Source organism: Nyctibius grandis, chromosome 5 (assembly GCF_013368605.1).
Source record: "Nyctibius grandis isolate bNycGra1 chromosome 5, bNycGra1.pri, whole genome shotgun sequence".
NCBI classification, from domain to species: Eukaryota; Metazoa; Chordata; class Aves; order Nyctibiiformes; family Nyctibiidae; genus Nyctibius; species Nyctibius grandis.
The window spans coordinates 54,455,440-54,476,383 of record NC_090662.1 but is presented as its reverse complement, the minus strand read 5'-3'; the positions used below and the strand labels follow the sequence as shown (position 1 = coordinate 54,476,383).

The 20,944-nt window shown below is 38.4% G+C and overlaps 1 protein-coding gene across 2 annotated transcripts in view; it reads right to left on the bottom strand.

Moving 5' to 3' along the window:
- Positions 1-20,944, bottom strand: part of VEZT (vezatin, adherens junctions transmembrane protein) — a 66,598-nt gene that overhangs the window by 24,169 nt on the left and 21,485 nt on the right. The window contains exons 2-6 of one of the 2 annotated variants that reach the window (XM_068400552.1): positions 18,651-18,785; positions 11,264-11,353; positions 8,564-8,739; positions 5,525-5,800; positions 292-441 (exon numbers count right to left, since the gene is read on the bottom strand). In XM_068400552.1, coding sequence (XP_068256653.1) covers positions 292-441; positions 5,525-5,800; positions 8,564-8,739; positions 11,264-11,353; positions 18,651-18,785 — 827 coding nt within the window. The remainder of the gene's footprint in view (positions 1-291; positions 442-5,524; positions 5,801-8,563; positions 8,740-11,263; positions 11,354-18,650; positions 18,786-20,944) is intronic. The other variant, XM_068400554.1, reaches the window with a different exon arrangement.

Below are 20,944 nucleotides of genomic sequence, written 5' to 3'. Positions count from 1 at the left end.
CTGAAACACATTATCAGTACTTACACCAAAGGCGTGGGTGTCAGTAACTGGGACAATGTTTTCAGTGCACAGAATCTTACCTCACACTGCACAGTACACAAAAAGACAAAAATTTTAAGAATGTTCCAAACCACGCATAAGCCCCAATTTACTATGCTGCCTTTTCTTTATCTTGTTTAGATATGTAATTAGATATTGTATGTTTCTAGACATGCCAACTCTAAACATTGGCACAATTACAGGTAGGTAACATGGAATATCTGAACTCATGGGTTTTTACAAAAAGGATATTTTTTCAGCATGTATAGAGTAGCCAGTCTTGAAGCTCGAAAGTTGGCTCTGACAGATTGATAAACGGCTTTCCGGAGACCGATAAGATGCTGACTAGGATGCTGTCCAGCTTTATTAAATGGGCAAGCGGCACTGACCCTGTCAAGCAAACTTGAAAAGTAAAATGTGATACAACTGTACAGATGTCCTAAAGTATTTTTAAAAGACAGTACATCAGATTTCTTATTCCATTACTTAGAAGACTTTTTCAAACCACTCAGTAACTATGAGAGCAAAAAAAAAATTCCACCATATCAATGATATATTTAATCAAAATTTTAGATAAGCAGCCAGGATTCCTCAGTAGGCAGCCTGATTCTATTCTCATCTGAACCACGGCAAAACGCCTGAGGATATTTGTTTTCTCCAAAGTTTTCCAAAATGACACACTAAAGGTAGACAGGCCATAACATTCTCTCCGATACAAAACTATCACAAGCCCACTGTAAGCTTTGGAAGCTTTAACACACAGATATTCAACATATACCTCTTTGTATGCACATTTGTCCTTTAAATAATTTTTGAGAAAAAATGTGCTACTACATATTGTTTTTAATGCAAAACACTATATTCTTTCAACTTTCTCCGTGCAGAATCTTCTCTAGGTCAACAGAAATACTATTTGAGTGGCGACTTAGATTTTATTGATCATGCAATGAATGACAGCTGTGTTTGTAGGAGTCTGACAGGTGAACACATGAAATGTATTCAGCTATACAAGCACATTTGAAAATATATTTTGGTGTCCACATATTCAGATGAATATACCATTTAAAAGAAACTGTGCCATTTGCCTATTAGAATATACTTCAGAATGGTGTTAGAACTGTAAGAAACTGACTCATCTGGAAATAAACTGAATTGTGAACTGGGTGAATGTTAAACATGTCTGCGTAACATTAAGCTGTAGAAAAGGAAAAAAATTATTAATATCCAGTTATATCTATTCATATACAGTCTGATGCCAAACCTATGACTGCGACACTGAAAATAGCGTAGGTGCACTCTTCTTGCTGGGACTGTTTTTACTAGAATCAACTCAGGAATGGACGTAGTGTGGATAACAGGACAATGAATTGTGATGAATTGTTTGGGGACTGGAAGCCTGCTTCTGCTCTCATCTTTCCCAGGGCACAGTGAGGAGGTAATTTTATGTCCACAGTTACTTAAAAGGGAAAAGCATACAGGCTGCGTGACAAGACTGAAGTGGGTTGCTGCATTGGTAACTATTTCTGTAGCCCATCTGGTTGAAGAGCTGACTAAGCCAGCAGACCTGACCCTGCTGGAAAAATGTCAGTCCTACTGCATGTGCTTAGCTGGACCACGCTGCACATTGACTGGGAGGGGAAACAGCTTATCGTCTCCACTGTCAAATATGAAAAGCAATGCAGCCCACCCAGTGAGCAAGGCTGGACCCATATCAGTGTGTTAAATATGATTAACACAAGGAGATTCATGCCAAATCCTGCAGTATATTGAATATAATAGCTGAAATACCATATTAAAATATCTGTGTACCATATTAAATTATGTGATATTAAAATGGTTTATATAACATCTCATAAAGTACTTTAAAATCTGAATAAAATAAAAACAAACTGGGTTAATTTCAATTTCTAAACGTAAACTTAAAATGCTAGTCTTGCCATACATTTCACTAGGGAACACAGCATGTAATGTAGTACGTGCCAATCTCTAACGTTTCCCTAGCTTTTGAAGGTAACAACTAGAAGTGTTGATGGATAAACTCTCGCATCAGTTTGTAGACTCAAGCCCTGGGTGAATTGTCAGAAGCAGACTCAAAGAAAAGGAGCAAAATTCTTCTACCGTAAAAAAAAAAGAGATCTATGTTCTGCTACAGTGATGTAAGCATTCCCAGCTCCTGTATAGAACAAATATAGCGCAACTCATGCACAGCATGTACTCCCAGTATTCAGCAAGACAATTTGCTTTCTTTCTGGGAAGGCCTGTTTCAGTGTTTTTTATAAAATAATTCTTCCTTATTCCAGTAATCTTAAATTAGTATAGCTTTCTATAAATGTCTCTGTGCCAGACATGCCATATCCCTAACTTCCTAATGTTCCATTTATCTTCTGTATATTTTAATTGGACTTACAAAATGTTATCAGCTTTGCGTATCAGCCACAAATAGCAAGAAGAAAAAAAGGTTAAGGGTGAATTTCCTCTTTCCTACTGCTCCAAACCCATTTTAGTTGTAAAGAAGAGTGACTTATTTCTCATTAATCTCACAAGCCAAATTTTAAATAGGCTCTCAACTTGTAACAAACTTGTATAGACGCATTAATAAAAACCTGTTACTACACTCCAACATGAAAGCAGTTCTATAAAGATGCTATATACACCAAACTGTGCTCGTAGAGCTTGATTCTAGTTTAAAATATAGTAGAAAGGGAGCATTTTGGAGAAAAGCTAATTATTTCAGTGACAGACAAGGAAATAACTACTTGCTGCTTATTGCTGCAGCCTTTCATCACGTATTCCTACAGTTTTCATTTTATAATGTGCAAGACAATGGACATACTTTCATCACCCATCGGAAATTCCCGGCTGCAACCCATGATCATGCTTCATTTGTCTAATTGCAAATGAAGCAATTAGACAGAAATACTGCCATTCTGCCTGAGCAGAGCACTGCCCTACCTTGGCTACACAATTTTTGTAATCCAAACTACCCTGGTGAAGTCTCAGCCACCTCTGCATCGCAGAGCTTGTACCGTGCAGACATACCTGAAATGCCAACAGCAGCGTTAAACAATTCTGAAGGCCATTCTGAAATCAGAACATCCAACTGCCTCTGAGAGCAGCTAATGTAAGAGAGGCCCGACAGGATTCTCAGTTCCTTTTCTAAGTGGCTGCTGTGAGGTTTTTTGGGTGGGAGGGGAATGAAGGCAAAACGATGCTTGAATTTGTTAAGCATATAGCAGTCACTACCACACAGTATGAAACCAGTGGACAACTGACCAAAACCTCATCAAGAATAATTTAACATTTACAGAGACAGTTAAATATCAATTAACAAGGAGCAAATAGGGTAGACTAAAGCAAACCCACAGATATTTCAAAGCATATGTAAATTAGCCTACAACAACATAGCAATGGATGGTCCAATGGGGAGAAAAAACAGCGGTGGAACACAAGGAACTTCAGGCCAAAGCTGCAGACCTGGACTTGCTGTATCAGAGTTTAGCTAAGTACAGCTTGCCAAAACCTGAACTCAGTCCCATTTAAATGTCAGCTTCAGTGTCTTTCCATTCAGCACATGGTTAATGCACAGTCCAAACTATGCTGAGCTAGCAGTATATTAAAACAGCAGCGTACATGTAACTGAACAGACTGGTGTGCTACCTGGTTGAAATCCCCTTCCTTCAAGGATGTAAAATAACACAAGAAGATACTCATTAACTTTTCAGATGCAACATTTCTATTGCCATGTGACTCTTCCTGAACAAGCATTAAGACTTTGACAAGGTTACTACAGGAGAACATACTAAACTTTGTTCTGCTAAGGTTTATTGTAGTAAAATTCTGTAATAAAAAAGGGGTAGCTAGTTTTTTGGATCATACATGAAGCACTATCTCAAGCAAAGAATTTCATGGTGCCCTGTGGAGCAGTGTCTCTTGCATATGTGGATGGAGAAAAGGACACTCTAGAGTGAGAACTTCCTCCAGGCTAAACCAAACCAAAACCTGTACAGCGCTGACTTCTTCACACTGGACAATTGTTCCAATGAGGATGCTGGCACAGTCAGACTTCTCCCACTCCATCCATACTCCAAAGGCTTTTGAAAAGCTTGCCAAAGTTTTAAGTAAAGAAGCTATTAGATCAAGCATCAGTTTAAAGACCAGTCTGTTTTTCATTAATTTGTTATCTAAGATATGTAGTAAAAGAACAAGGCACCAGCAATTTAGACATTGACCACAAGTTCGTTTGCTTAAACTTAGGAAAAAAACCAAATGTTTTTCTCATTTGTAATTTGGACAAGCCCTAACAATAATTTCTTTTAAGAACCAGTTTGCAAAGATAAGACTGCCTATTGCTTAACTATATGCTTCTTCAGCAAAAAACCAAAACAAAACACATAGCTAGACAGAATGAAGACATGCTTATGCATTCCAAAGGGAGAATGAAATTTTTCTTCAATGAAGCATACTGAAGGTATCTCAAGCCAGAAAAATAATTCAAAATGTTAAGTCAAGTCTACTGTTTCAAGCTTGCATGTAAAAACACGTGCCTGAGTGCAGAGTAGTTGGTCTGGCATGAACAAAAAATTTCTTGGTGCACGTAGGGGAATTTTTTATTGTTTTTAGAAAGAAGTCGACTGGATTTTAGTTGTTAGCCTTTCCCACCTCCTTTAACCTTAAGTCTAGTTGGCACAGGTACGTGTCTAACCATAGGTTGTTATAAGGGAAAAGCATACGTGGCAACGAGAGCGCACAGGAATGGGCCAGTTGGCTTTGGCATCATTGCACACACTGAACATGTTCAGATGTCCTTTCACATAGCAAATAAGCAAAAATTATCAAATAGCTACAAGACCTAAATAACCAGGAACACTTTACCATCCCTTAGATGGCCAAGAGGCAAATTCAGCAATAAATAATTTAAGATTCTAAACATCTCAACAATTGTATGCAAGAAAAAAAAGTATTGTAAACTTTTTTTGAGGTGGGAAATGACCTTTGATGGTCTCTGCTGATTGCTGTGTTCTCATTACTTCAGATTGTTATTTGTTAAATAAAAATAGAATGGTTTTCATATCTTGTTTTCTAAAATATGAATGATCACTTGCAGGTCAGTTTATTTATACAGATTTGGTAATACAAGATACAAAAAACCCTCAAACAAACAATCCTCTAAATGACTCCCCAAAATAGTTAACTAAATTGGTTCAAAATACATTTCTTCATTTATTTAATCGCTAGCAGAGCAGGAGATTTCAAAGGCATACAGGTTTTGTGAGACTTAATCCTCCTTCAGGATGCAGGGTTTTAACACTGAGTTGTTAGAATTCGTACTTTTAGTATGAATGGTAATTATACTATTTTATGCAAACGTAAAGCTTTATTTTTTCCGTAATTCCACTTGTTATGGGAGACAGTGTAACAAGACAATTTTAGAAGACATCTGGCTTGAATGGATCTGTGTATTAAATAAAGTGAAATACAGACTCACAGGGTAAATCCTCTGGAAATTACTTCAGTCTCTTGAATGAGTCGTAGAGCTTTCCTCACAAGATTAGTAAAAGCTCGGCTATTGGCCACTGTTTCTTCCAGCTGGATACAGTATTTTCGCAGGGACATTTGCAGCTTGGCTGTCCTCCATGTGCCCCACACTCGAAAGACTGCATAGACAAGCAGAACTAGTCCCCACAGCAGCCACGATGATTCCTTCCACCACGAAGGAAGCATAAGCAGTGCACTTACAAAGGCAAGCAACAGTGAGACATCCCTGCAAACAGAGAAAGTATCATCAACCACAGATTCCTGAGGTCAAACAAGTGGGAAAATCATCAAGCTTTCGGTTACATTTGACATCTTATTATGGGGCTTTTATGTAGGTCCTGAAGGGAGCTGTAAACACCACAGACTACTCCTAGTGGCAAACTTAGATATATACATACATGACATTACTTGGTCAGTACACTCTAAGGAAATATTTATCTGGCTTTTTTATGGTACGAGTAAAAGAATAATGTACCACATTGGAAGGTCAGTTTCTCTTACACATATGACTTAAAAAAAAAAAAGAAAATAGCAAAAGAAAAAAACCTGACTACTCAGCATTATAAGCCAGGGTGGGTAGGAACTGGAATATCCGTACTTCCAGGTTCAAGAGTACAGAAGGGAAGGGCATGTTTCTTTTGGTAACAAAACCCTCAACTAATGCCAGCTTTATTTTTTTCAGATTCTGACTCATTTAACTTGGACACCAACACACCACTAGTTATTAACACATTTTTATAAAGAATAATAATTTTAAATAATTTCGCAGCTTTTGAAAATCCTTAAAGAACAGTTACTAGTATCCAAATTCAGTTATTTCACAAGGACATTTAAAAAACTTCATAAAGCTCTTATTTTCATCTAGAAAAATTCAACAAAAATAAGTAACTGCTAAAAAATGCACTATGTTGCATATACAGTATTATAGTTGCAGTTTTGTAAAATTATGACAGTCTTCACAGAGATGGATGGGATATGGGCTTTAAGGTGCATAACAACTTTAATTTTTCAGAATTTTTTGAAAGAAAAATATTCACTTTCTTCATCCCTTAAAGCTGTGTATCCTGTATTTAGTTCTGGCAGTATTCACAAGGAATATTTTCCCATTTCTAATATAAGACATGATCTCTGGGTTTCTATTTTCTGGACAGTTTCGTGGTCATATTTCAGCAAGCTTTACAAGTGTTAACTCTTCAGGGCTACCGATAGGTTTCAGTAAAGGTCCATGGTTAAAATATTCCAGTATGTAATTAACTTTAAAAAGGGCAGGCACAAAGTCTATAACTTCCTTGGTATGTTAAAAAAAAATAAATCACACACACAAAAAATGAATCACAACAATGAAAGACTGGAAGGGTTTTAAGAGCTCACTTTGTGCATTTTCAGTTTCTGGTTAATCCATATCATCACGGACAGACTGAAGAAGAAATTAGAAACTCCACAATCCACCCAGGTAGCTATTCCTACTCATAAGTATCCTTAAGAGTTCAAAAGACCCCCAAGTCCAAGTCCGAACCATTGCCAAATTAATCGCATTATTTTTCCTCATATCCTTCCCTTTTCTGAACAGAATAAATGACGACTGATCACCACCTTCTTATTAACTACCTTCTACACATCGTAACACTCTTCAATTCCACCTCTATTTTCTCCATTTTGGCCAAACAATCCTAGCACGCTCTAATCTTTCCAAAAGATTACATTTTCTAAACTCATTATTCTTGTTCTGCTCTGGACTGTCTCTAAATTACCTATGGCTCTCCAAGTGTGGCATCCAAAACCAGATGCTGTAGTCTAACACAGGGCTTAGGGAAACAGACAGAGAAGTAAACCCCCGTGTCCTATACATAACAAGGACTCCAGGATGAGATTTGCCATTTTTTGAATAATTTGCTGACACGTTCAATTAATGCTCTGCAATGACGTGCAGATCCTTTTCTGAAGCAGTACTGCCTACTCAATTATTCACCACATTGTATTTGTTAATTTGATTTTTCCTTCCCAAGTGTAGCATTAGACTTTTATCTTTATTGACTTTTCTATTGATTTCAAGATATTTCTCCAAGCTACTTTTGAACTCCATCCTGCCAAAACACTTACAAACTTGGTGTCATCTGTAAGCTGAGCAATATTCACAAATTTAGTAAGTGTACTTTATCATCTGAACAGTTAAAGAAACAATGAATACTACTAGGACCAGGACAAACCACTGGAAAAACTTGGTTCAAAAATTCTTTTGTTTGACAGAGAGGATCAATAATGACATATCACATCTTAAAATAGTTGTGTTTTTTTAACCTGCTGTGGCTTTATATGAATTTTATCTATTTTCCTAACATATGTATGAAAACAGAGCACTGGGCTGTGTTATGAGATATTTTTATCTACTGATTCCTATCCGTTTCTGCGCAAGTCACTGTCAGAACACCCATCATCCTTGTTATTTCTCAAATAAAGGTGGTAGTTGTCCAGACACTGCTGCAGCTAGCTCCTTCAGTATTCCAGGGTGAATTTCATCAGCCTCTGCAGACTTGAATGCATCTTATTTAAATATTCTTTAGTCTGTTCTTCTGGTATTCTATGTCTGAAAATTAATTGCTGACCCCCCCAACATATTTTATGAAGACCACAGCAAAGAAAACACTTTTCAATTCAGTCTTCACAATCATGTCTCGTTTATCAAAATCAGCATTGTATACCTTTAGAAATTCACGAATTAATCAGCCATGTTAGTTCTTCCTTATAGCACATATTAGGGTTTGGAAATATCCATTCATGTTCATGTAGCTATCTCAGATTAAAACTCTTTCAATAAAACGCCCAAGGAAAAAAACATGCTTATACAAAAATTTTGGGACTAGTGGACTGAAGACTCAAAGACTTGAGAAAAAAGGAGTTACTTTATTTCTGCATTTTATATAAAGAACACACAATATATTTTTTGCTTGTTTCTCAGTGAATATAGTGGTAGATATTCTCTGTACAATACCAAATATTAGGAGTTGCTAGGGAGCGTAGCGTTGGAAGCTGTCTGTTTTCCTGTTGCTTACACTGCCCTGCAGACAGGATACTGGGGTCAAGGAACTCAATCAGTTCCACATCCTCCTGCAGCAGAACTTCCTGTTGCAGGATGGTACGGAGCGTGTCAAACCGAAATCCAACATCCTTACCACAGATGGGCAGGAGAAAAAACAGGCATTAGTAAAGAATATGCAAATTCTTAAAATTAAGTTAGTAGAACAAGGAAAACACTCAGACACTCTACACTTTACTGACAATACTTCATTCTCAAAGACTACAGGAATGTTTCAGATATATCACAAGTAGCTACTTCATTTTTATTAAACTTGCTTAATTTTAAAAACTCACATACTACCTAACAGTTCAGACTTGCAGGATGCATCGCACTGACTTTGTGATCTGACCTAGATAGCAACAATACCTGGAAACATGCCACAGATCATGCCAGTGTATTTGCATAAGAATCAGAGAGGTACTACATCTATTAGAAGATCATTAACAAAACAACAAACACTTTTTTTTTCATGTCATGACATAATTTATGTCATTAACAAACAAAAATTAGAAAAAGAGATATCACAAATTAATCAACAAAAAGTCACCTGTGTACACTTAATAACAGTAGGGTCAATGCACTGGACTCAAGCCCCATGTCAAGGCAATGAAGTCCTCTCCTGCAGGATTCTGTCCCTTTCCCAAGGGAATTCGATCCAAACATGAAAGGGCAGGGGACTCTGAAGACCTCACGCTTGCTAAACTCCAGGCAAACTTCAGGGAGTTACTTACTTGTGGATTTGATGTGATGATAAGCATTTGCTATTTTTTTTCCTACAACTATAGCTCTTCAAGACAAACACACAGCTCTCGAAGACAATATATCCATCAGAGAAGCCCCCTGAAATTTTGATTTGCATACTGCACCCAACTATAATTACAAAACACTCCAAGTTAAGAATGCCATAATAAAACCTGACAAACACTGAACACGTGCATCTTTGCGTCTAGATAGATTACAGAAGGGGAAGGAGAATATTTCTGAAAACCCTCTAACAGAAGCTGTTAACAGAAGCATGGCATTTCACAGTACAAAATCTGTTTAGTTCTGTCATTGACAGAATGAGATTCTTTATGAAACCATAAGATAGCTAGCCAAAAGTTTAATTCCATACATTGATGTCACTTGAGATAACTTGCCTTATACTTTGAATGGAAAACATTTGTTTCAGGACTGTGTGCAAGAGGAAACTCTGCCCTCCTCTGATGCATCCTGTGTCATTTCAGTGCCCTACTGCAGCATGCAGCAGGAGAAACATGTTTTTCGTATTCTTTGGTTGTTTCTCCATCTCAAGAAAGTAAGGCTAAATGAGATGTTAATACCTTTGATTCATAGGAGAGGAGGGAGGAAGAAAAAAGACAACCAAAGATCACTTATGAGAGGTTACAGAGGAAATTTTGTCCTCTTGAGATAAGTGAGAAGAGATTGCAATTGGGTTCAGCAGAACTCTCTGAGAAATGGAAACCTCTAACTTCTCATGTTGCTCAACATTTTTTTTTTTGAAGCTACATTTGAAGACATCATTCCTACATCATAGTAAAAAAAAATAAATCAAAATTCTAACTTTTAGATTCTGTAACAGTCTGACTAATGTGACATTTGAAAGCCAGACTAGGAACCTGAAGGAGCTGGGTGCAAGTTAAAGCAGATCTCATAGAAACCCAGGCTAGAGACTGAACTGCCTAGAAAGTGGCACTGCAGAGGATGGGTGTAAAGGCAGCATAAAACTATTTTTAACTGTCTGGGGTAGAACTATCACCCTTCAGGCCTACCCCACACAGGCTGACTTGGGCCCTAAAAGTTCCTGCAGGCTCCAGGAACTGGAGGCTCCAGGCTCCAGGAGAATACTCCAGAGTTCCTGCAGGCTCCAGGAGAATACCACTTCTGGTAAGGCAGATGGACACCCAACCTGCTTCTGAACTGCTGAGATAAGAACACGTAGATAGTACAGAGAACTGTTCTTGCCTCTCCCTACAGCCAGACCGCTACACAGACATCCTCTGCTCTTAATGCGTAACACTCTTCTGAAGCATTATAACAGAGATGCCTTAGTTTGCTTCGCTTTTCCCAAATGCAGAAGCACTGTGAACAGCAATGCAGAAACAAGTAGGCCAGGATGGGTCCAGGGGTAGTACAGCTGCGGTGGTGCTGTGCCTGAGCTAACAAGTTGAAACAGAGGGTGAAGCGATACTCAGATGAAGCTCTGGAGCCTTCTGTCTTGAGCTGTCTGCAAGGCACTAGGCTGCAACATACAGAATTTCTCAGTCAGCGTCTCCATACTGCCTTCCACCAAATGGGGTAGCCACACTGCAGGTTAATGCCTTTCAGCTTTCAAGAATTTCTTTAATTTCTCACACATTTTATTTCAATTTCTCTTCCACATTTTGAACATCTTCAACCTGGCTACTGATATTGCTCCTGTTCTCATGTGCCCAATTTGCCTGCCACAGTAACTCTGAAAACCAGAATCAATATTATCTGAAGAATAAGTAAAACTTGTAGAGCCAAAACCAACAATACAAACCAAAGATGGTGCTCAGAGGATGAGGTACAGAGGAGAGGAAGACTTGTGGATTAGGAAAGGAAATGGAAAAAAAAAAAGTGATCACTTACCAGTCGGTGAAGTATGTCGTCGTTTTTCTTATTCTGTTGAAAAGGAAACCAACTTCTAAAGAACTCAACTAGTTTTGACAGGATGCCTTGCTGAAGGGAACAGAAATTACTCCAATTAAAAAAAAAACCCCAAAGCCAAAAATAAATAAAAAATAACAGACAATTCCTTTATTTCTGCATTTGCTTTTCTTGTTAACTCAGACTCAAGTACCTGTAAGGAAGTTTCGCTTACTGTATCTGGCCTAACTTCAGAGTATGCTAAGGGAACATCTGCTTCCCGTCAGTTTGCCTTACACAAGAGGGTGAAACAAAGCTTTCAGCAACCCCACCTATTCGGAGCATAATGGATTGTTATGTTGTACTGTTAAAAATAACTACAGTTAGAATTAGTTTGATCTCTGGTTGGCAGCTACTACATGGATATGAAAGACTTTCTCTTTGAGGATAAAAAAAAAGCAGTGAAGTTAAATGGCTGACAGGGACTGAAGAAAAGTAAAAGACCAGGAGAGGAACAACTTCTCTTTGGTAGACCACTGCAGCTTGAGGACAAGGCTCTGGAGGGGTTGGAAACAGACAGGGAAGAGTGACTGTAAGAAGAGGAACTGTCCCAAAAACTCCCTGTCCCAACCAGTGTGTGCTATCAGGTACTTTGTCTCCATGCTGCTTCCCATGCAACCTAAATCCACACTTTCATCTGAGCTGTAAATGTAACTTTGAATGCCACTAATTAGAGGGACTCCCTCTCAGTCATCACACATTTTACTCGTGTATCTTCCTAAAATATGATGCATGAAAGATTATAATAAAATAGATACATGATTTTGCTTCACTCTGCAGCCATTCAATGAAAAAAAAATTGAGTTTTTGACACACACTGTGTATCTGCTTTCCTCAGACTGAGTTGACAGGAAGTAGTTTTCAAAATATTTACTTACATATATTTCATGAATTCTCTTAATCTTCAGACTGCTGACATGTAATGCAGTCAAATGAAATGTGTGCCAAAACAAATTAATTGTGGAGCACTTACATTTTGTGGCATACTGTTTCAAAATTTAAAAAAAACAAAACAGATTATAATAGCTTAATGTATAAAGGGTGTCTGCATTAAATCAGCTTCTTCCTTTTCTCCCTCCCCTTTTTTTTTTCTTTTTTTCTCCAACTATAAAGTGGGAAATAGAAGAGTAAAACCAAGCAACAGGAGCTTGGAGCTTTGTGGTTAGCCCTGTGATCAGCCTGACAGCCCTCCAAAAGGCAGTGTGACACAAGGCTGAAGCAGCAAGGCTGGGCAGAAAGGCTTTGAGTCACATCAGAACTTGTCACCCTAAAGCCCTTATGCTTCAACAATTTTTGAAATAACTAACTTTGGCATCCATTTAGGTAACTTAACTCAAGTTTTTCTTTACATATGCCTCATCTTTCTGTGTACAGTTACAATTGCAGATCTACACCAAAAGGAAGTGTTCTTAGGTCAGTGGAGAGATAAACCAATAATAGGGATTCCATAACGATAGCTCTTCCCGATAGACAGACATCATCGTGGCTTATTAGGAGGAGCTATCCCAGCAATCCACACTTCTTAAGAGCATGGAATAAATCCAAGTGATTGTGTTTTGATGTTGCTCAAGGGCACTGACATGAGCTGGAAGAGGAGAAGAGTATCACAAATTGCAGCACTAGATTATCCTCCAAGTTTCTTGTAAAGTGGTGCAAAATAAAACAAAATTTTCCAATTCCAATTCATAGAAAATTGAGATGAAATAAACAAAGGTCCTTGCTCTGAGTTACAGATAGATACTTCATTCAGAAGTACTTTTCCCAGTACTTTGAAAGCAGAGTACAGAAAGAATTGTCCCTTTACTATTTAAAATTATGCCTCTCGGAGCCTACCATTTTCAACTGCTTAGCCTTCATAAGTCTTTGGGTTTTTATCATGAACATTTAAATCTACACCAAGGATAATTTTAAACTACTACTAGCTGACTAAACTAGACCATGGAATTACTGAAAGAAAACCCATACTAGTGTGCTACATAAGCAATCTTTTGGTTTATTTTCTGTGTTTTAGTTTAAAAATAAAAATCTGAGCTTGCATAAACACTCAACAGGCATGTCAGTGCTTGAAAACACAAAACAAGACAACCCACTGTCTTGGGCTCTGACCCAGTAGAGTACAGTAACACATTAAATTATTCAGATCCTTGGACTAGTGTCTCACAGTTTGCATTCCCGTTGGGAGTGTTACTGACAAGTAAAACAACTTTCATCAACACACAAGTCAGGTCATGTTGCCAATGCTTCTGGAGTATTATTCTTACAACTTTAGAACACCACTTAGTCAAACTCCTTGTAAGCTGAGTAACAAAGATGTATATAACTCCTAACACTTAAAAAAAATAGCACAGAACATGCACATTTTAGGTACATTCAATTGAATCTAAAATAAAATTCTATTTCTCTTTTGTACAGGATGAACCCGAAATGGCAAACCAGCAGGTTTCTAAAATATCATCATTCACATTGGCACCTTTCAATTCTGTGCACTTCAGGAAGAAGATAATGCTACATATTAAATACCTTCCAGAGCTAGCATTAAGTGGGTGGGAGCTCTAGACAAAGGCAAAGGACTGGTCCCTCTGCCTTGCCACATCAGGTCACCTGCACAGCTACTGAGGGCTAGCCCCAACACAACCCTCAGTAGCTGCCTCCAGCACCAGCCCTGTTCTAGGGATGAAATATTATCACATCTAAGATGGGGTAAGGTGTGACAGTACAATCAATTTAAACATTCAGATATGCACAGCAGTCTAGGAAAATGACTGAGAAAGGAAAAATGTAAATGGGAAGAAATACATTCCTTAAAGATCAAGCAGAATTACCCAAATAGGATTTAATTCCAGAAAACAGGTCTAGGAGCTCTTGCAAACAGTGCTTTTGAGTATCAAGTGATCATGAGACCAGAACTTTAGCTGTAACTGCCTCCAGGGATTGGTACAGCCAGGAACACTGCACCTATAATTACCGTGCTCTATCACATCTCTATACCCCCTCAGATGGGAACTTGGCATTTCATCAGCCCTCAGAACACAACCCTGAAGCACCTTTGCAGTTTTCAGCTCAATGTTCATTAACACCACGTTCCAATTAAAAAAAAACAAACACCAAAACCACACACAGAGAGAATATTTAAGATGTCCTTCAAATTCAGCTGATGCCTCTGCCTTTCATTAAGCCTGAACCATATGCTCTGCTTGGCAGGACAGCATGACACAGCAGCAACGTTTGTATCAGTCACCAGGAACCTCTTTTTCTTCCCAGATTTGTTTTTTCAGTCCCTGAAGATCCCAAACTAGATCTCTGCCTTGTCAAAATCTTGCTACATGTGACCAAATTGTATCTGCACAGGGTTTCTACTTGACTGAACACAAGAGGAGTAAACAATCTCAACTCAAAGACAAAGCAATACTGTAGCTTTTCTATTTTTATTTTAATACAGTATTTCAGGCATTTGTAAATTTGCTTTTCAGAACAGAAGGAAAATGATAAACACATACTAGGCATCACTCAGCACGGAACATCATCTGCTCCCTGTGATTATATTCTGTGTTACACTAAGCCTCAACTAAGATCATTTTATATTAGGACTGTGGGTAGGTACATGTTCAGAACTCAGAAATCATTTGTTTCCCAGACATTTTATAATTTCAGTGGACTGGGCCAGCGAAGGCTGAGAGAAGGGAAGTGATAATAGCCTCATGTAAAATGAGGAAATGATTGGATGGGAATGTACATGATTTGCCTGTATGTCATACAAAAGCTGCAACAAAGCCTCAGATCCTCCTGAATCCAGTCTACTTCTTTAAATGTGGGGCCCGCTGCCTCTCTCATTCTCTTTCCTTTTGAGACAACCTACCAAAATGGGACACAGAAATCACGTGACAAAACCAGACTTTCTGACATCAGATTACCAAAGAAAGGTGTTAACAATCCCAAACTGGTAATGGAACAGCAGCAGGAAGAACCTAAGATATTTTATCACTAGAAATTACACACAGGTTCTTCCTTATTTCCACTACGTATCCCTGTCTAGACAGAGATGAGACAATGTGAATGTCATCCTAGTATTTGTAAGAAATGGACAGCCCATTTTCACACACGCACTCCCTTCAAGTTGCAAGGCAAACCATGACAAATTACTTCTACATCTGACACAATACTGGAGGACTTGCTCCCAACACAATAAAATTAAGTGTAAAATGCTTGAGGGGAAGGGAGGGGAAAAAAACAGAATACTTGAGGCTTGTATATCTTAATACTTTTGAGGTTCTTAACCCCACAGCACTTTTGTATTAAATTTAGTGGAAATTATATACATGAACACAGCATCATAGTGCTTTACTGACTTCCACAAAAGTAATTATGCAAAATAAAGTAATGCAGCTAACAAGTGATAGTCCATGCATTACTTCATAGTAATGAACAGATAATGAGCCAATGAAATATGTCACCCTAATTTTCAATTAACAGTGGTTTAATTAAAGTGTTCCCACACTAAGCCAGAATAGGCATCTTCAATGTAAATGTACCACAAAACTGCCAATAGTTTTAAAGGAAAATATATTTTCAGGTGGTTTCTTGAGGGTTATGGTGAGTGCCAGCTGACAATTCTAAAAAGAAGGGTAGTGGACCTAATATTTCCATGAATACTTTTAAAGGTAGTTTAAATTAAAGTACAAAAGAATTGTGAGTTAAACTCTGAATTAAATTCAGCCTTGCCTTGTGACCACTGATAGAAGCAATCATCATTACAAATGCAATAGCTATCTACATCAACAATAACTAGAGATCAATTTATTAATTAAATTTAAAATAATCTTACATTAGAGAAACCAGCCAAGGAAACATGGAGACACTGCAAGAATCACCTCTTCTCCTCCCCTCAGTTAATCTGTTTCTCAGTCTCACAAATTCTCAGCACACGAGACTGGAGTTCTGTATGAAGCTCCTTTTTTTTCTACATGATAGCTGAACCCTGAAAAGCTGTAAACTCTATAAGAACATGGCTGAACAGTACTAAACTTAGGGATTCTTCTTATAGTATAATTATTATTTATAAGCTCTGTCTAATCCATGTGCTGGGCACGCAGCGGAACTTACTGGTCTGCTCAATGGATATGCACCCTGCATCTTATGGACATGGTCATCTTTGATCAGAAAGTGGGGCATGAGAGAAGGGAGACATAGCATACTCCCACAGGACTACGAGTCTCAGAAACTGGGGATCAAGGCTGTGAAGGAAAGTGCACAGTGCACCTGCCCAACAGGTAAACACAAACTGTGACCAATCTATCCATAAAGATAGACTCCAACAGGACTGAAGACCAAAGCAATGTTTCATGTTTTATTATCCTGTCTTTTCAAACGGACTAATGAGTGTGCGAGGAAGCTTATATAGTCTATACAGAGAATGTTTGAAATGAATATCACTATATGAAAATATGACCCATCAACACTTCCCTGAATACTGGTAGATGCATAAGCTTCACACTGCAGCTTCTAGATTTCCACTTCAAAGACTGTGCATGTCAATCCTTGCAAGTACACTGTACTATTGCAAACATTTTAAAAACCACAAACTTCCCCCAGATCAGAAAAAAAATGACTGATGTTACACACATCAATTCATACACTTCCGAATCCTACCCCACCTAAAATCCTACACAGAGCAGAATAGATTAAAAAACCCACAAGAAAAAAATATTTCTGACCTAAACCAGAGGAGGAACAAGAGGGACACATACAAAAGAGAAAAAAAGTTGTTGAAGTAAAGCCTAACTAACTGTGACTATTACTTGGCTAATTCCTTGAAGCATCTGAGAACTGAGTAGTGGATATATGTCAAGATGGCATTATTTGAGAAAGGTCCTAAGAAAAGCATCAGCTCTCCTCACTTGCCATATGATCCCCCATCCACCAAAACCCATAGGGAGACCTGGAGATCTCAGGGCCACTCATACCATATGGCCTGTGTTTGGGAAAAATAGGATCTCTCCTCAGTTCACTGCCAGCTAACTGGGAGGGTGGAACATTGTGGAGCAGGCAAGCAGCAGAGGCTACAAACAAGAGGAAAGGCGTTGTGAACCTCTGATTTGAAGATAGCCAAAGAGGTATAAAACAGGAATGAACAACAGGAAAACTGAACTTCAGTGGAAGGTTAAAGGCCACAGTGGGCAAGAATCAGATGACCTAAGGTGCACCAAGAATGGAAGCTACTGTAGATGGTGGGAAGAGAAGAGAAAGAAATGGTAATTCTTCAGAGGCAACGCATCAACCCATGAATGCTTGGTTTGGGTTCTTACCTGTGAGGCACTGCTCACCTCAGCCTGCAGTGTGCACGACAGAGTAGTCTGCATGGAGGCCTCTCTTTCCTCCTGGCTTAGCACACAGTTGGACCATGTCCACTGAAAATTGAACCCTCAAGTGTGGAACTGAAAGAGGTGGGCAGAAAATAACTGCTCTTTGCATGATCCATCTATGTGCTAAGGAGAAGACAGAGTGACTACTGAATTTTCAATATACTTGTTGCAAAGAGATTCCTACATTAGCTGCCTCAAAAGAGGAATTTCCTCACTCACACTACAGCTCCTCATCTGAGTCACATTGCTTCTACACTACCAATAACAGCAAAATACCATTTATTTTTAATAAGGAAAACAAAAAATGTGTAGGCTGTAGTAGGTGTTAAATGGCCAAATTCTCAAGCATGACTTTAATATCAAAATGTTCAAAAAATTCCACAAGCCTTTACTTAAAACAACAGAGAAATAAGAAGTCTGCGCTAATCAGCTGATGATCCTTGTCAGCTGTTACTGTTAGAAAATTGCCATAACCTAAGCACAGTTCTACTATCTCATTCAGAATGGTTATAGTATTTATACTTCCCAGAAATCCTCTTTCTTAATGTTTTGTCACAGAGTAAGCGATATTTAGCAACTGAATGCCTGAGAAGGGCTGGGAACCATAAATATTCTGTTCCAGAAAATTACAGGTTTTATTCCCAGAATGTCATGCTAAGCTAACATAATAATATTCAGTAAACAAGTTAATTTACAACACTCAAAAAAATCATTATCAAAGTCTCTTGCTTCCCTAGCTTACCTAAGTGCAAAGAAACACTCCATACTGGCAAACCATGCGTTTACAAACACATCTGCAGACAACATATGACAACTGATTGGGGTTTTTATGTTTGGGGCTTTTTTTTTTTTTTTTTTTTTTTTAAAATACAGTGAGAGATTTATCTTTATCCCCTCTGATTTTGCCTATCTGTAAAGTAATGTGGTTCTCTTTCAAGCAGATAAATACTCAGGAACAGGAGAGCGCTCACTTTCTGGACAGCATGCACAGTCTGCTCTGTCTGGCTTTCCGCTGCTGCACATTGTTCTGCCTTCTGCGACACAGATGAACATACTTCAAAATCTGTATGTCCCAAATCCTGCAGATATTGGTAGAGTGGGGAATTCTGAAAACAGAATTAAAAAAAGAAAAATGAGAAAAAAACAATGTTAAAAATCATTCCTGTTTCCCACAAAACACAACTGTGCATACAGCAACCACACAACCAGCGATCAATTGCTTGAGAGCAGCCCTGAGGAGAAGGACTTGCGGGTGATGGTTGATGAGAAGCTCAACATGAACCTGCAATGTGCACTTGCAGCGCAGAAAACCAACCATATCCTGGGCTGCATCAAAAGCAGCGTGGCCAGCAGGTTGAGGGAGGTGATTCTGCCCCTTTACTCTGCTCTCATGAGACCCTACCTGGAGTACTGCATCCAGCTCTGGGATCCTCAGTACAGGAAAGACATGGATCTGTTGGAGCGAGTGTAGAGGAGGGCCATGAAGATTATCAGAGGGCTGGGACTGAGAGAGTTGGGCTTGTTCCCCCTGGAGAAGAGAAGGCTCCAGGGAGACCTTATAGCAGCCTTCCAGTACCTGAAGGGGGCCTACAGGGAAGCAGGAGAGGGACTTTTTTCAAGGGCGTGTAGTGATAGAACACGGGGGAACGGTTTTAAACTGAAAAAGGGTAAATTTGGATTAGATCTTAGGAAGAAATTCCCTACTGTGAGGGTGGTGAGACAGTGGAACAGGTTACCCAGAGAAGTTGTGTCTGTCCCCTCCCTGGCAGTGTTCAAGGCCAGGTTGGATGGGGCTTTGAGCAACCTGGTCTAGTGGAAAGGTGTCCCTGCCCATGGCAGTGGGGTTGGACTAGATGATCTTTAAAGGTCCCTTCCAACCCACACCACTCTGTGATTCTATGAACAGGGAAAAAACCAACACAGTTAATAGCAAAGAAGCCAAAATTTTGCTTTAAATATCTCCCTTAAGTTTTATCCTGACCAAAATGAAAGAGGCTGCAAGACAGTCAACATACAAAACAATGTGATGAGAAATAAGCATGCAACCAACCAACTTTTCCCACAGCAATATTTTTTCTAGGTTACCTGACAGGGTTCTTTATCTTATAACTTCCATGTTTTCAATAAATAAATTATGTATTTGGTAATATATTTTAAAATATTATTGTGTCACTCTGGAACACTTAATGACACTGTTTTCCTAAAGTTTATAAAAATTGAATAGATTACACTTTGAACCATGTCTAATGAAAAAAACTTTAAAACTAGAGCACTTTTCAAACTTTAATACATGAAGCCTCAGTGTAACCTGATCAGGTACCTACAGAGTGTTTTACAGAAATGGAAAAACAAATTAGAAAAAGGCTTCTGCTCTCTCCAAGGATGGTACTAGCACTTCTGGCAAAGGAGTATCAGTTATTTAAAAAACAAAACAAAACAAAAACCCAACTTTTTTAAGCTGCTGGCAAAACTACTAATTTACAACAAGTTCTTAGAGAAAGTAGGGAATTCTGATCGCCAGAAAGTGGGTTTTTACATGTTTAAATATTTATCTATATAGACTTCTGAAATTTCCTGTTGAAATCTGCATCAGATAACTATATTTACTTAACTTATTTTTCTGTTTACAACCACATATATGGCAGTATCTAGGATAGATTTGATGGAAAGGATATTTATGCTAACTCTAGTTCTACTCAGGACATGTAAAGAGACTTCATTTTTAAGAAAACCTCTCCGCAATGAGTCTTAAACAGCCTAGTTAGTTAGGGATTCATTCTGACCTCTGAAAAATTTTATCAGTGTCCCACGCTAGTATGTGAACACTAGCAAACTGCATAGGAAGAACACAAATTGTTTTAAGAATTACAACATACTATCAATGAGATAACAAAAATACTGTAAATAAGAAGTAAAAACTTCACAGTAAATAATGCACAGCTGTGGCGGTCTGCTGAAACAACCCCCAACAGAACAACCACTACAAATTGTTACATTAACTATCATTAACTTGCTGGTGCAAGCTGCGAAGGCCGCCCATCTACTATGACCACGTACCAACATGGCCAAATCTCAAACGACTGCTTGCCATACAAAAAAACTTGGAAGCACTCATTCATACTAGCTGAAAAAATTAACTTGTTACCTCTAGGGATTTTTTTTTTAATCCCATCACCAAAGTGCTATTTTGATCACTTTTACCTATTTAAAGCATGCAAATTCATACGTTTGCACGCTCTGCTTGAGTTACTCGCAACAAAATCAG